At 41.3% G+C, this 16,187-nt stretch overlaps 1 protein-coding gene across 1 annotated transcript in view; it reads left to right on the top strand.

Moving 5' to 3' along the window:
* Nucleotides 1-16,187, top strand: part of ITPR1 (inositol 1,4,5-trisphosphate receptor type 1) — a 331,759-nt gene that overhangs the window by 121,868 nt on the left and 193,704 nt on the right. Inside the window, exons 6-10 of the mRNA XM_077763745.1 lie at nucleotides 6,620-6,706; nucleotides 8,969-9,127; nucleotides 10,972-11,070; nucleotides 12,771-12,854; nucleotides 12,950-13,096. Coding sequence (XP_077619871.1) covers nucleotides 6,620-6,706; nucleotides 8,969-9,127; nucleotides 10,972-11,070; nucleotides 12,771-12,854; nucleotides 12,950-13,096 — 576 coding nt within the window. The remainder of the gene's footprint in view (nucleotides 1-6,619; nucleotides 6,707-8,968; nucleotides 9,128-10,971; nucleotides 11,071-12,770; nucleotides 12,855-12,949; nucleotides 13,097-16,187) is intronic.

Here is a 16,187-nt window from a genome sequence, read left to right as displayed (position 1 = left end):
GCAAGAAGCTAACTGGAAAAAAGGGAACTTGGTGGGCTTGGTTGCTAAGTGGAGTGTTCATGCGTGTGGGTCCAGAGGGGGCAGATCGACTCCCCTGCTGTTGCTGCGTGGGAAGGTGGGCTCAGAGCTGCTGCCACATCTTCTGCTTTCTCAAGAGAAGCTAAAAATTGATGCTTTATGTCTATTATCTCAATTTTTTAAAAATGTCAGCAACTAACTCAAAGTTTAAAGCACACATTCAGCGCAATAATGTCTCAAGCTGGATGGGGTTCTTTAATCACCTGTTTGCAGCCTGTGATATGTAGTATGTTTCCTTTCAATGGAAATTCCTTTCATTGCTCCCTCCCATGATTGAACTGTGAAAAAAAAACTGCACATTTGAAAAAACGTACTCCTAAAGGTGATCAAGAACTCTGAACTCTTTATTTAAAAAAAAAAAAAGACAATGAATTATTTATTTCATGCTGTTTATTCTTTAAAATACTTTTTAAGGGGCGCCTGGATGGCTCAGTCTGTTAAGCCTCCGACTTCAGCTCAGGTCGTGATCTTGCGGTTTGTGGGTTCGAGCCCTGTGTCGGGCTCTGTGCTGACAGCTTAGAGCCTGGAGCCTGTTTCAGATTCTGTGTCTCCCTCTCTCTCTGTCCCTCCCCTGCTTGCATGGACTCTCTCTCTCTCTCAAAAATAAACAAACATTTAAGAAAAATACATAAAGTACTTTTTAAAAGGAAACCATTACTTTTTCCTGATTTAGGATTCCTGATGTGACGTGGGTGTTTACTTTGTGCATTTCCTACTTTACTTCTTATTGGATCTTTTTCCCCCCTCTAGTGTCTGGAAGTCATGTTGTACATGTTTTAGTGCAGTCATTAAAACGTTGTATTTTGGGCAGCCACTTGCCTTTGGGGGTTGATAGCTGGTCTCCAGTGGGTTTTCATTTTTATTTTTGTCATCTACTGTGCAGCACCCCAATCAAAGGTCAGATTATTTTAAATTAATGCCATTTAAGGAATTAGTTGTCTAGACCACTTGACTTCCCTTTGACTAGGATAAGCAACATAGAAACAGCATTCTGAAGGAGAATGACATCTAGTGGCTGGTTACTGTGTGTTCATTCCCTCTGCAGCACTAACTAGATTCTAACTCTTCTGGTCCTGATTTCTCAAAAGTCTCTTGGCAAAATGAGCTTCTTCTACCTGCACATCATGTAATGTGTTCTCCAGGCCTTGACTGCTGTTCGCTGACAGCGTTTTGACCGACATTGTTTGGGTTCTGAGAAACAGTCAATTACATTAAGTCATAGCTTTGACAAGCTGGGAAGAACCCAAGGAGTGAGGGTTCTGTTGTCTTTAGAAGCCTGAGTATTGTATTGCTTGTTTTCTGAAGCCTTAATTCCATATCATATTACACAATTCAGGGCTTGTTGACCTTAAATAAATTCTCCCCACTGTTCCAGTGACCTTTCTGTAGTAATTGAAAAATGGTTTGTCTGTTTCTGAAACAAAATAACAGGTGGCTCTGATAGGGGTGACCTTGATGTTGCTTAGGAAGCATGGTAGTATCCATGGTGAACCATGGTGCTAGAGACCGTAGCATTAAGTGTGATTTCTTCCTCAGGACAAAACAGTCCTCAGCCCCGTGCGTAAGAGAAAGGAGCAACAGGTATTTAAATTATTAGGTTTTAAACATTGAAAAGGTAACACATTTAAGATGGCTTTTTAAAAAATCCAGGCTATTTGTCACAGAACTATGATGCAGTTTTTGAAGACATAACATATATGAGTATTAAAGAAAAAGAATTCTAAAATATACATGAGTAAGATAAAGGTAAAAAATAATGTAATCCCCAAATCTTACTCCTCAGCTGTAATGTTGGTTTATAGTTGGTGTGTTCCCCCTCCCCATCTCACCCCTTATTATATTCCTGTATTTCTACATTTGGAAGTATCAATGGGAACATCCTGTCTTCTCCTCCTTTAACTTCATTTTATTCACTTACTATGTTATGAATAAGTGAGAATCTTTTTACCTTCATTTTAATGGCTACTGGCTCCTCCATTGTATGCCAGTACTTTAATTTTAGATAGCCAATCCTTGTGGGGTGGGTTGTATTCAGAATCCTGGCAGTTTTTACAGTATCGAAACTAGTTGTTGTAGACTTGTATATGTGCAAGATTATCTTTTAAGGAGAGATTGCTGGAAATGGAGTTGCTAAATCAAAATTGTGCCCATTGAAAAACTTTCTGAGAGACATTGTTGGTTATCCTTTAGACAGATTTATTAGTTGATCATCTTAAAGTGTGGGCCTTCCTTAGAGTATATCTGAAGGGTTTAACAGACAAAATCTCATTCTGGGCAAGGGTGAAACAACCTTGATGAGTGGGCCCAGGTGTAGTCAGTACCTTACTCTCTTTGTAGCAATCTGTGCCTCACCTGTTGAACCTAAAAATCACAAAGGATATTTTTGTCTAAAACCCGAATTTGGCTTTGTGGAAGGAGTTAGCTAAGGACTGATGTGTGAACTCAAATGAATACATTTGGTATTTTATATATTTAGCAAAACATGATATAAATGGGACGAAAAGCACTTCTAGGAAAAGTGAATTCTTCGAATGGTCCATAAGGCTGATGCATTGGTTCATTCAGTAGTTACCGAGACTTGGTTATCATTAAACCTTCTAAACACAATTGCACATGTGACTTTGGGTATTTTGAGTGAGGTTATTAGGTATTTATTCTCCAATATTTTCTAATTTTACCTTTTATGTATTTTTAGACAAATGCCCTTGAGTCTGTGAAGCTGGTGGTATTTAATTAGTTTTTAATATGGAAAAATGCCTTGTTGATGACTAACTTGAGGCTGCTTTTTAGATGTGCCAGCAAACCCTGAGTTACCACTTTTGTACTCCATCTAGGCGTAGGTAGGACTTAATATTTTAGATTAGTGCTACTTAAACTGAGGCTACCGGAAATTGAGAGTAAGGGGAACGTCCCTGAGGGTTTTCTCTCTTAAACAGTAATCTTTATATAATTTAAGTCCAAGAAACACGGGTTTGTGATTTACTAAAGATGAAAACTTACTGTGGGGTTTTGAGTAGACAAAAACGATGTTTGTTGGAAAATGTTAAATTTTATTTTGCTGAAGGTATTGATTTTTCCCACTTTGACATTGTTTTCTTGAATCTCTTGTCCATATTAGCTGAGACAACAACTTAGCAGAAAGAACAAATGCCTTTGTAAAAAATATAAGCCTTCCGGGGTGCCTGGGTGGCTTAGTTGGTTAGGTGTCCGACTTTTGCTTAGGTCATGATCTCGCGGTTTGTGGGTTCGAGCCCCACATCGGGCTCTGTGCTGACTGCCAGCTCAGAGCCTGGAGCCTATTTCAGAGTCTGTATCTCCCTCTCTCTCTGACACTCCCCTGCTCATGCTCTCTCTCTCTCTCTCTCTCCTAGAAATAAATAAAAATATTAAAAAAAAAATATATGTATATATATAAACCTTCCTTCCAGGTGGATTCAGTCCAGTGTCATGTTTGGGAAACTACCTGCTGAACCTGCGGATACTATAGAGGTCTCTGGAAGGGTGTAGCACAGGCCTGAGACTAGGCAGAATAGAACGTGGGAGGAAATGAAGGGAGGATGTGGATGGAGGGGAAGAGAGAGCTGAGAATGGTGCTGAAGCAATTTGGATGCCTAGGATTACCATGTCATCTACTCGGGTATTATTTCTGGATGTGTCTTGAACCCAGTGGATTTTATCGTTGTGTAACTGAGAAGAGCAAGCTGGTAACTAATTCTAGAAAAGAGAGGGAGGGTAGGAAGCCTCTGAATAGACCATTGTTTTACAAGTTGAGACACATGTGAGAAACTTAAAGTGATCTACAGTGATATAAGCAGATCATTCTCTCCTGCAGTGTGGTTTCATTTTGGTTTAAGATTGCTTTATGCAGCTTATTTTTGTCAAAAGACATACTTTCCTAAAAATATCTACATTCAAGGTAGAGGTAGAACAGACGCTGAATTTAAAGGAAATGGAGAGGTCCTTCACCCAGCCAACTTAGTTCACCAGTTGAAATTCTCATCATTAGAACATTTCTTAATTTTAGAAACTTATGTGTAATGATAATGGTTAGAATTTACTGAATTTATTTTCTCTAAGCCTCACAGCTGCCCAGAAAGGCTTGTGTTTGTCCCCATTTTGTGAATAAGAATGCTGAGTTTGACTTGATGAGATTAAGTAACTTGGCCAAGATGATAAAGGTAGTGTGTGTGGAGCTAAGACCAAGCCCAGAAGGGTGCTGTGAAAATGCAGACTATTCCTTGAGAAAGACACCCATTAACTCATTGGCATTTGCTAGTGTCTGGCCTCAAGGAAAGGGAAACTCCAGGAAGAGAATAATGGAAAGGATCCTGAAATATACAGCTGGTCACCACGGTTTTATTATTCATCAGATACTGAATTTCTTCCTTGTTTTACCCTAGGTTTGGGGGGAAAGGCTGCAATCAACAGTTTGTTTACTGCCTAGGACAAAACTAGTTCCCCTTCAGCATGATTATATGATAACGGTGCTTTCTGAGTTTTACAAATAGATGGAAAGAAAAATGACTGTTGATGTTGATGGCCCTGGCAGACTATCCTGGAACCCTCCTTTCAGCTCTACCTTGTGCCCTAGTATACTAAATTTGGACTAGTAATATCTCCCAGATCCATTTTTTTTTTAATATTTTTATTTATTTCTAGGAGAGAGAGAGAGAGAGAGACAGCATGAGCAGGGAGGGTCAGAGAGAGAGGGAGTCACAGACTCTGAAACAGACTCCAGGCTCTGAGCTGGCAGTCAGCACAGAGCCCGACGCGGGGCTCGAACCCACGAACTGCGAGATCATGACCTGGGCGAAAGTCGGACGCTTAACCGACTAAGCCACCCAGGCGCCCCTCCCAGATCCATTTGTAACTGCAGATTTGAAGTTAACCCAGATGTGGGTTACATTACTTGAGGTGTACAACATCGTGCTTTGACAAGTCCATATGTCATGCCCACCTTAAGTGTCGCTCCCATCTGTCACCATACTGTACAATTACAATATCATTGATTATTTCCCTGTGCTGTGACTTACTCATTCCATCACTGGAGGCCTCTGGCTCCCAGTCCCCTTTACTCACTTTGTCCACCCCCACCCTCTCCCCTCTGGCATCTACCAGTTTGTTGTCCTTATTGATGGGTCTGTTTCTGCTTTTTTTTTTGGTCATTTGTTTTTAGATTCCATGTATAAGTGAAATCACATGGTATTTGTCTTTGACTCATTTCACTTAGCATAATACTCTCTAGGTTTATCTATGTTGCCAGGAGTGGCAGGATCTCATTCTTTGTAATGGCTAAGGAATACTCCAGTGTGTGTGTGTACATGTGTGAGCTCACACTGCAATATAGATGTGTGCTTTATTTTTTAAAATTTTGTTTATTATTTTGCAAGAGACAGACAGTGTGAGTGGAGGAGGGGCAGGGAGAGAGAATCCCAAGCAGGTTCTACGCTGCCAGCAGAGACCCCCATACAGTGCCCGAACTCTGCAAACCCTGAGATCGTGACCTGAGCTGAAACCAAGAGCCGTAATAAGCTTAACCAACTGAGCCACCCAGGTGCCCCAGATGTGTGATTTTTAAAATCAGACATTATTAACCAAAACTTCAAGTGTACGCAGAAGTAAATAGTATAACAGACCCCTTTTGTACCCATTATCCAGCTAACTGTGCAACGTCGAAAAAAACCTTTTAATCTTGGAGCCTGTTTTCTCTTCTTTAAAATGGGGATGATGATGGGGCCCCAGGGTGGCTCAGTCGGTTGAGCATCTGACCTCGGCTCAGGTCATGATCTCATGTTTCATGTGTTCAAGCCCCACATCAGGGTCACTGCTGTCATTGCAGAGCCTGCTTCAGATCCTTTGTCCCCCTCTCTCTGTCCCTCCCCGCTTGCACTCTCTCAAAAATAAAACATTAAAAAAAGTTTTTAAATGAGGATAATCCTTCAGGGAACTACTATGAAAATTAAATAAATTATAATAATGTCTAACAATAATAACTCAGTAAATGCTGCAATGACCTGACATTATGGTACTTGATTCCTCTGAGGTGTAGGTGCTCTTTTTATCCTCACTTTAGGAGAGTAGAAACTGAGGCTCATGAGTATTAAATAACTCACTCCAGGACACAGAACCAGAAGTCAACCCAAACCAGCATTGAAATTCAGTTTTATTTTTCTCCAAAACCTTAAAAGAGGATTTTTACAGATCATAAAAAGGCTATGTAAATTCTCTCCCACCCCCACTCTGTTTTTTTCAAAAATACATAAACTTTTGACATAGTCTTAACCTAAGCAGATGTCTATGAATGCCTGAAAGAAAAAAAAATATCTTTTAAAAAAGCAAAAAAGGCCAACAAAACAAGGGCAGAGGGGGTTGTCTTCTTGAACCCCTCGGTCATTTTGCTTAGCCTCAGGGCATAGCTCCGTACAGTATTGGCTTATTTTGGGGGTTCTCGTATAAACCAGTGACATTGGTTTTGTATCACTGAGGAGAAATACAAGCCATCGTTTGCTCTTTGTGACCAGTCTTCCTTCTCCATGTACAGCATGCTGCAGACTTGGAAAAGAAGCAGAATGAGACAGAAAACAGGAAATTGCTCGGGACCATAATCCAGTATGGCAATGTGATCCAGGTAGGTCATGGCCACTCCTCTCCTCTGGAGCATTACAAAGAACAAAACTGAAAAAACAAGCACATGAAATCGGGTTTGAACAACGTTCCAGCCTCACTCCATGGAGACAGCTTGTCTGCTGCAGAAGGTCTAGTGTTTCTTCTTATATGGATTGGTCTCTTGGGCTTTTGAATTGGTTTTCTGCCAGTGAGGGAACCCACCTCTCTGCCCCGTAGTTGGTGATTTAAATTCTGTGATGTTTTAAGTAGGAACTTGCTTACCTGGAAATCAGCCTAGCTGCTGCACTTCTGTTTCACATGCCTTCCTTGGAAGTTCTTCCTCTTGGTGAAAATTGGATTCCCTGTAACTTTTATCTGTTGGTTCAAGAGCTCATCTTAGGGGTAATATGAGCAATTCTGGGCCTTCAGATAGAATATTTGGTGATCTCATGTCTTGTCTCACGGGTTGTAAGGTTTTTTTTGTTTATTCCTTGTGTCTTTAGAGTTGGTGTGGGATAAAACACAATCTAGGAAATAGCTACTGTGGGGTTTGCTAAGAAAATCTTTCTGGGTCTATCCTTGCAGAAAACAGTGTAAGAACATCCAGGGCCAAATGTAGCCTTTTTGTTTGTTTGTTTGTTTATCTAGTTGCCAGCTTGTTTTGACAAAGGGTAATCAGTATCAACTTTTGAGAACCTGACCCATGTGGTTATCTTGCTTCATTATTTCCCTCTCTGTAAGATTTTACTTATCATTTAAACCTTACTGGTTACAAAGATATTCTTTCCCATTGTTATTTCTATTAGATAGAGAGCAGTGATAATCTAGAGCATGGGAAAACTAGAATTGCCACATGGGTAACAGTAAACTTTTATGTTTAAGTGGGTTATTATTATTTGGCCTTCTGGAATAGTAAAGTGGCTTTCAAATCCTTCCAGTCACACTCTGCCTCCCTTTCAAATTCTGTCCAACTGAGAAAGAACACAAGCGGCCAGGTGGGCCCAGAGTTCAGTATCTGCTTTATCACTGGGCCAGGCCAGTGCCTTCAAAGTCAGAGCAAAGACTCCCTGATAGGGTGAGATGAGAGAATATGGCTTAAACTAAAGATGACAGATGGGCACAGGGACTAAGAATGTAAGCCCTTAAGTGCATTCCAATTCATATTTTGTGACTTAGTGACTGTGAGATTTTGGGCAAGAGATGTTGCTGTGTCTCAGTTTGCTTACCAGCAAAATGGGAATAATAATGGTATTTGTTTTCTAGAATCATTGAGAGTCCAAAGTAAGCTCTGAATACATTTTAGCTAATGTTATTTATTATTACTTTTTCAAAGCCTGGATCTTGGGATCCATCTCTAGGTAATGTCAGTTTATTATAAACCAAGTGAGTTCAGCACCTGGACAGGTGTATGGAAGATCAGGGGCCACTCACCAGGGTAACAATGAAGATGTAAAGAGGACATTGTCTTCCCTTGTATATCATGGCCAGGGGATGTCAGGGGCTCACAAGTCAGACGAATTACTCCTTTACCCCAATAACACTGAAAGAAGATTGTAGACTTTCCAGGCATATTCTAGAAACTGTATCTGTTGGCCTATGAAAAAGGGATATTGGCAGTTGGCAATAAAGTTCCATACCAGTCTTCATATTTTTCCAGGATTTGGGCAGTCTTTGATTCATCCTTCCTTTTCTCTTACAGCCTGTTAAGTTGGGAAGCATGAATCAATGCTTCCTGATGTAGACCTACTCTGAGACAAGTTGTTTCCCATCTAGATCTTTGTTTCTTCTAAGAATTAAGAATAAAATGCCTAGCAACTCACAGTGGAAATTGATAGCAGCCATGTTCCTCCACATGGAATAACTCTCCCTTACAGGGTCATCCCTTAAACTATTTCTTGTGCTCAAAGATGCTTTTCCATAGCTCCACATTAAGGTCAGGGATACTCAGATTGCAGTTCCTCAGCTCTTTTACCTGGAATTAGATGTTAACAGATGGCAGAGTGGTGTTCCTTGCTGCTGGTGCACTTGACCTGAGCAACATCCATCTTGTCCAGGGCCGTGTTGAGAGGTATAAATAAAATATTTCTTCTTCCTTCTACTTCTTCTCCCTTTGCTCTTTTTTATTTTCTAATTATTCTCTGCCTTAGGCAGTTTTATGACTCCATACCTTCACAGTTAGCTCAAGGGTGGAAGGAATGTTTGATACATATTTATGTGACTGAGGGAGAAATCATAGAGATTCAGACTTGCTGGCACTCACCTTATTTTCTCGGTGGGTTTTCAGCTCCTGCATTTGAAAAGTAATAAATACCTAACTGTGAATAAGAGGCTTCCAGCACTGCTGGAGAAGAATGCCATGAGAGTGACTTTGGACGAGGCTGGAAATGAAGGGTCCTGGTTTTATATTCAGCCATTCTACAAGCTGCGATCCATCGGAGACAGTGTAAGTGCCAAGTCTGGGGATTGCCCCCTGCCATGCCTCCAACCATCACTGTGTATAAAAGTCAACTAGGAGAGTTTTATAGTTGGAACCAGAGACTTATCCTGTATGAAGAGAAGGGAATCACTATGGAAACCAGTGTTTGGGGAAACAGGGAAATTTGGAGAGAAGTGTGACCTAAATACAGTAGCTGTGTTTTTCCTACTGAGTTTCTGAAAAAAAATTACATGAGTAGCCCATTGCTTCAGTAACTCCACAAAAACAGCTTTCATATATTAATGTCCTTGGCAGTGTCCCTGTCATTCTAGATCGGTAGTGGAATAGAAATACCTCTCTGTTTTGGAAATAAAGTTAGTAAAGAAGGAGGATAGAAAATAAGGAGATACAGCAGGGAACGAGAATGGATTTTAGGATTATCTTCACTTGTTCCTTTGTTGATAAGCCTGTAGGCTCTCCATCCCATTTCAGTGACTGCAGTGGGTCCTGAACTGGCTCCTCTCCTGAGAGATCATTAGGATGTAAAGCCACTGAAATACTTCTTCATATGACTTAGAACAGTTCTGCTGCTTGTCAGCTACATTAGTACGTCATTATGTGGGCCTGGACTTGACAATGAATAAGTTTCAGTGCCATCAAACTGCATTTCTGACCTTGTTAAAGATTCTGAAATAGTAATTGTTTACCAAAACAGGCTGCCCTTAAACAGCTTGAAATATCATCAAAATGCTCACTTAGCCTTAATCTAAAACTAGACTGCCATTTTCAACATTGCCATTTAAGTTTACAAGCTTTGGGCAACCTGTGTGTTAGTTTATATATTGGTGTGTGTATTAAATTATATGCATCATACCAGAAGCATGTAAAAGCAGCCCATTCCTTCCCAGTTACAGTCAATATTAATCCTCAACTGAGAATAGAAGAACAAGTCCAGTAAAGCTTAGTTTACACCAAAAGCTTTGGCTTTTTTTGAGTTCCTTATATATATTTGGAGTTAGGGAAAATTTAATTGTATATACCCCCCAAATGTATCAAACTGAAAAGAGATGAGTTTTACCTCTTGGAAACCATCATTTCTGTTCTCCTACCTTCTACCCTCCTAATAAAAGATAAATATGCTTGTCCTGAATTTCAGCAAGTCCTTAGCTTTCTTGTCCTTTAAATGTACCTGTTTAGCCGTGCCTTTGTTGAGCAGTTGGTTATCCTTTGTAGGATAGTAATTTACAGAGAACAAGTGTTGATCCATTCTTGGGTCATGAGATCAATTTAGTGGCTTGTGACACTCATTTTAGAAAGTGGAATAGAATAGATAGTATCAGGCTGTCCTAAACATAATGAGGTAAGTATTGCTTTAGGGAGGTAACTTCTGTTTCAGATAAATATAGATATGTATATCTATATATGTACACACATACCCACATATGTGCACATAAATAGGTATGACTGGATTATAATAGAGATGTATTTCTTAATGTGATTTGTACCCAAAAAAGTATGAAAGTCATTGCTTTAGATCTATAAAATTAGGGCTTTTTTCTTTCAAAGATAGACTTCCTTCAGACACTATTCTGCCTCTACTCCCAGTATTAGTTGGAGCTTATTTACATATATCTGTTAGCATAGGAAGAGAGGGATATTGACAGCTGGCAGTGGGGTCCCACGCTGGTCTTAGCATTTCTCCAGGGATTAGACAGGTGCTGTTGGACTTCCCTGCCTGGCCCGTATACGAAGGCGTCGGCTCTGCTGGCTTAGGATGTACCACGTTTAAGGGTCAGACTAAGGACTGTCAACTATCCTCCACCACTTCTGATCTGTTTGGTGAAAAGCTCTGTTGGTCTTTTCCTTTCCAGGTGGTTATAGGTGACAAAGTTGTACTGAACCCCGTCAATGCTGGCCAGCCCCTACATGCCAGCAGCCATCAGCTGGTGGATAACCCAGGCTGCAACGAGGTAAGGGGTACCCCATTATGGCTTGTGGGCAGGCATATGCTGTAGGAGCAGGCCTTCCTGGGGCCAGCACATGTGCATGCTGAAAGTGACCTCTTTAGTGGTTTGGGGCAGCATACCTCTTCTGCAGGTAAGTAACAAAGGCCCAGAATCAAGGCTGTCACATGGGGTTATGCACACCCAGGCACTGGGTGGTGGATGGGGGCTGGTAATTACCCTGGGGCGCAGCATTCTAAGCCTTTATATCACTGGGATTGGTATCTAATTTGTTAAGCCAGAAAAGGGCCCCTGGTACCAAATTTTTCTGGCCACAAGGGTACCTTTTTCCAATTTGTCTCCCTTAAGAGCCTGCCTTTGGCTGATGATAAAGATGGATATACTACAGGCCATCAGCAACCTTGCAAGAGTGATATGTGGCTTTTGGGTGTACATCTTCTTGGTCTCAAACTGGCAATTATAGGACAAAAGGACAGAGACTTGATTGTGACATAAATACTTGTCTGATGGTTGAAAACACCAGCTCTGGAGTCCAGTAGATGTGGATTAAAATCCCACTTCTGCCATTCCTTAGCTCCGTGTCTGTAGGTTAGTTACTGTACATTTCCCTTACCTCCCTGTGCGTTAGTTTTCCCATCTCTGAAATGGGCATGATGGTAGCCTAGTGTCTGGCACTTAGTCTGTGTTCAGGCGGTGGCTGCTGCTGTTAGTGATGATCATTCACATTGCAGAGTGTATTCACTGGATGCTTCTTACCTTTATACCTTTTATTAGTACTTGTTTTTATTGAGCTTTTACTGTTTGGCTACAGTATAAGAGACTTGGAGAAGGTCAGGAAGCGAGGTTCCTGGAGTCATTTCTTTTTTTTTTTAATTTAATGTAATTTTTTGTCAAATTGACTAACATACAGTGTGTAAAGAAAGTGTGCTCTTGGTTTTGGTTCACCGCTTACATACAACACCCAGTGCCCATCCCAACAGTGCCCCCCTCAATGCCCATCACCCATTTTCCCCCCTCCCAGCCCCACCACCATCAACCCTTAGTTTGTTCTCAGTATTTAAGAGTCTCTTAGGGTTTGTCTCCCTCCCTCTCTAACTTTTTTTTCCCCCTTCCCTTCCCCCATGGTCTTCTGTTAAGTTTCTCAAGGTCCACATGAGTGAAAACATATGATATCTGTCTTTCTCTGACTGACATATTTCACTTAGCATAATACCTTCCATTTCCGTCCATGTTGTTGCAAATGGCAGGATTTCATTCTTTCTCATTGCCAAGTAGTATTCCATTGTATATATAAATCACATCTTCTTGATCCATTCATCAGTTGATGGACGTTTAGGCTCTTTCCATAGTTTGGCTATTGTTGAAAGTGCTGCTATAAACATTGGAGTACACGTGCCCCTATGCATTAGCACTTCTGCATCCTTTGGATAAATTCCTAGTAGTGCTATTGCTGGGTCATTGGGTAGTTCTATTTTTATTTTTTTGAGGAACCTTCATACTGTTCCTGGAGTCATTTCAAGCATACGTGGTGGTTGGTGCAAATGCACCATTAATTACCAAACAATCTGATAGGCCAGTTGAATTTGCAGTTCCTGTGATCTTAACATTAGGGCTTTTGGGCAGAAACATAGCCCGGCCTTTTGGGCTGGAAGACACAGTTTTTGTAAAGGACATGTAAAGAAAAATAGCTGTCATTTGTTTTCCAGGTCAATTCTGTCAACTGCAATACAAGCTGGAAAATAGTCCTTTTCATGAAATGGAGTGATAACAAAGATGACATACTGAAGGGGGTGAGTCAGATACTTTATGGGCTGCCAGCATTTGGCTCTCAATGGGGCAGCAGCTAAGTTCTCTTTTAAAATTGGTTTCGCTTCTTGACTTTTAGGGTGATGTGGTCAGGCTGTTCCATGCGGAGCAGGAGAAGTTCCTCACCTGTGATGAGCACAGGAAGAAGCAGCATGTCTTCCTGAGAACTACTGGCCGGCAGTCGGCCACATCTGCCACGAGTTCCAAAGCCCTGTGGGAGGTGGAGGTAAGAGGTGGGGCCGGAGAGGGAGAGCGAGAACTCATGGGTCGTGGGGTACTAAGCCCACCTCTTGACACAAATGGGTCAGGATAACGGATAAACACGTCATGTCATATCCGAGGGATGCTGGATGTGCTGATGGAGGAAAAAGATGTCTACTTTGGAAGCAAGCTGGCAACTGGAACTTTCTTTCTCTTAGCTGTCTAATCATCTTTTCCTTCCATGTCGTCTTTCCCTTGCTCATTTGTCTTTCACAACAATATGTCATTGAGTGCCTACTCAGCATGATACAGAGGTGTCTCCTGTCGGTGACAGGATAGAAAGGCATCCAGTTCACTGGATGGCGAAGTGGGGAGAGGCACGTTCCCTGTGCTCTGGAGATCGAGATCAAGGAGGGAGGAGTTCAAGTTGGGTGAGGGAGGTAATGTCTGCGCTGGTACTTAGAAGGTGATGTGTATTTCCAGAGGTAAAGATGCACAGAGTGTAGGTCACTTCATGTCAGACGGTGGTGCAGAATCGGGAATGTGAGACAGCATTGAGATCAGACTCCGCATCCCATTTTGGTAGGGAGCAGAGGATAGGCAGGGAAATGAAACAGAAACTGGTCTTGGAGACCAGAGGCTGAAGGGCATGTACCCAGGCTGTGAGAAGCTGGGATTTAAGTCATAAGCAGGGGAGGAGCTTGGAGAGTAGTTTTGAGAAGGGGAGTAATGTAATCAGTGTGCTACTTAAGGAGATAGAGGATTGTGCTCACAGCGTGTTATTTATTGAGAGGAGGTGGAGAGAGATGAGGTGAGATGAACCCCAAAGACAGTGGCATGAGTGCTTGGTGACAGAGGTGACTAGGGCCTGACCTGCAGGGACATGGAAGTCCTCCTCTCTGCTTAACTGCAGCCGTTGGGGTACATGTGTCTGTCTTGTCTTGCCCTCTCCCTTTTTCCTCCCTTCAACTGTTTTATGGTTTTATTGAGATACAGCAGACATAAAGCATCTAAGTCAAAAGTACACAACTTGATGAATTTTTACATACACTTACAGTTGTATAACTAGCACCCAGGTCAGGAAGTAGAAAACTAGCAGTGCCTAGAACACTCCCTTGAACCTCTTTTTCAGAACTGTCTTTTTTTTTTTTCCCTAGAAAAATAACCAGTGATTTGATTTCCATCTCCATAGTTAGGTATTGTCTGTTCTTCAACTTCATATAAATGGAATCTGACTGTATATAATCTATTTTTGGTCTTGTTTTTGCACTCCACATAATTATTTTGAGATTCATGTTGTTGCATGTGTCAATAGTTCGTTCCTTTCTGTTGGTGAGTAGTGTTTCACCATAAGGTATCCCACAATGTGTTCATCTGTTCATGCACGTTTGAGTTGATCCAACTGGTGGCTTTACAGCTAAAGCTTCTGTGGGCATTATAAATGTGTACAAGTCTCTTTATGGTCATGAGCTTTCATTTCTCTTTGCTAAATGTTTAGTAATGGAATAGCTGGATTATATGGTGGATGCATGTTTAAAAAACTACCAAACTGTTTTCCAAAGTGCTCGTACCATTTTATATTCCTACTCGCGGAATATGAGAGTTTCAATTCTTCCACGTCGTCACCATCACTTGGCATGGTCAGTCTTCTTGATGCAGCCATTTAATAGGTGTGTGGTGAAGTTTTGTAGTGCTTTTTTCTTTTTTTAAATGTTTATTACAGAGACAGTTGGGGAGGGGCAAAGGAGAGAGAGGGAATCCCAAGCAGGCTCCATGCTCAGTGCGGAGCCTGATATGGGGCTCAGCCTCACAAACTGCGAGATCATGACCTGAGCCCAAATCAAGAGTCAGACACTTAACCAACTGAGCCACCCATGTGCCCCTCTTAATGCTTTTAATCTACATTTCCCTGATGGCTGATGATATTGAGCATTTTTTCATGTGTTTATTTTCCATCAATGTATTGTTTTCAGTGAAGTGTCTGTTCTAATATTTTGCCCGTTTAAAGAATTGTCTTAACCTCTCCTTTAATGTGGATGTTGTAATACTCTGGTTTATCTTACCTGTTTTATAGAAAAATTTGTGCAGTTTTCATGATGAAAGGAACCTACATGAAGTTTTCAGTTCCTACCTCCTCCTTTTTTTCTTCTTTGTCATCTTCTCTCCACACCCAAAGCACTTGTTTGTAGTTTAGTTAGTGTCTACACAGAGACACTTTCAATCCTACTAGGTTATAAACTCCTTTTGAGTTAGACCTTTGGCATTGATCACTGATGTCACCATTGTACTCAGCACCGAGTTTTATATGTTCAAAACAGTTTATTTTGAAGTACTTTTCATATGTTATTTGGATACTAGAGCCAAAAAAAATATTGAGAGAGAGGGAGAAGGACAGTGCACTCCACTTTGTGGAATGTCTGCATCCTGTTGCATTCCTGTAAGGAGTTGTGAATTTTGGGGCACCTGGGTGCCTCATTCGGTTTGGTATCTCACTTTGGTTGAGGTCATGATCTCTGGTCTGTGAATTTAAGCACCGCATCGACTCTGTGCTGACATCTGGAGCCTGCTTCGGATTCTGTGTCTCCTTCTCTCTCTGCCCCACCCCTGCTTGTGCGTTCTCTCTCTCTCTCTCTCTCAAAAATAAATATACATTTTTTAAAAAAACTTTCCTTTAAAAAAAGAAAAAGGACTTTGAGTTTTGTTTTGTCAGACAGTAAAGTTACTTGTGAATCAGTTCGATGCCTCGGAGGCTTATTTTAAAGCTTTGTTAAGTCAGTTATGTTACGGTCTTCTTTTCAGGCCTTGATTGGCCCTGATACTAAGCTGTCACCCTTTTGACATTTTTACTGAATGCCCCAGGTGTTCCATGGAGTCTCTCGGAACACATCCCAGCTCTGAGAACGAGTTCTGAGAATGTCGGGATCACAGCCTCTGTTATTCTTCATCTGGCATTTTGGGGTCTCACCTTACACATACGCAACTTGGTTTTCAACCAAAGGGCTGCAGAGGCCCCTGTGTAGATGTCTGGAGCCTCTTCTCTAGGAAGCTTTGTATTCTGCCCCCCACATTCCAGCCACCTCCATCTCCATAAATTGTGATTTATCTCCTCAACTCAG

Source organism: Crocuta crocuta, unplaced genomic scaffold (assembly GCF_008692635.1).
Source record: "Crocuta crocuta isolate KB4526 unplaced genomic scaffold, BGI_CrCroc_1.0 scaffold184, whole genome shotgun sequence".
Lineage (NCBI taxonomy): Eukaryota > Metazoa > Chordata > Mammalia > Carnivora > Hyaenidae > Crocuta > Crocuta crocuta.
This window is presented reverse-complemented; position numbering and strand designations above follow the sequence as displayed.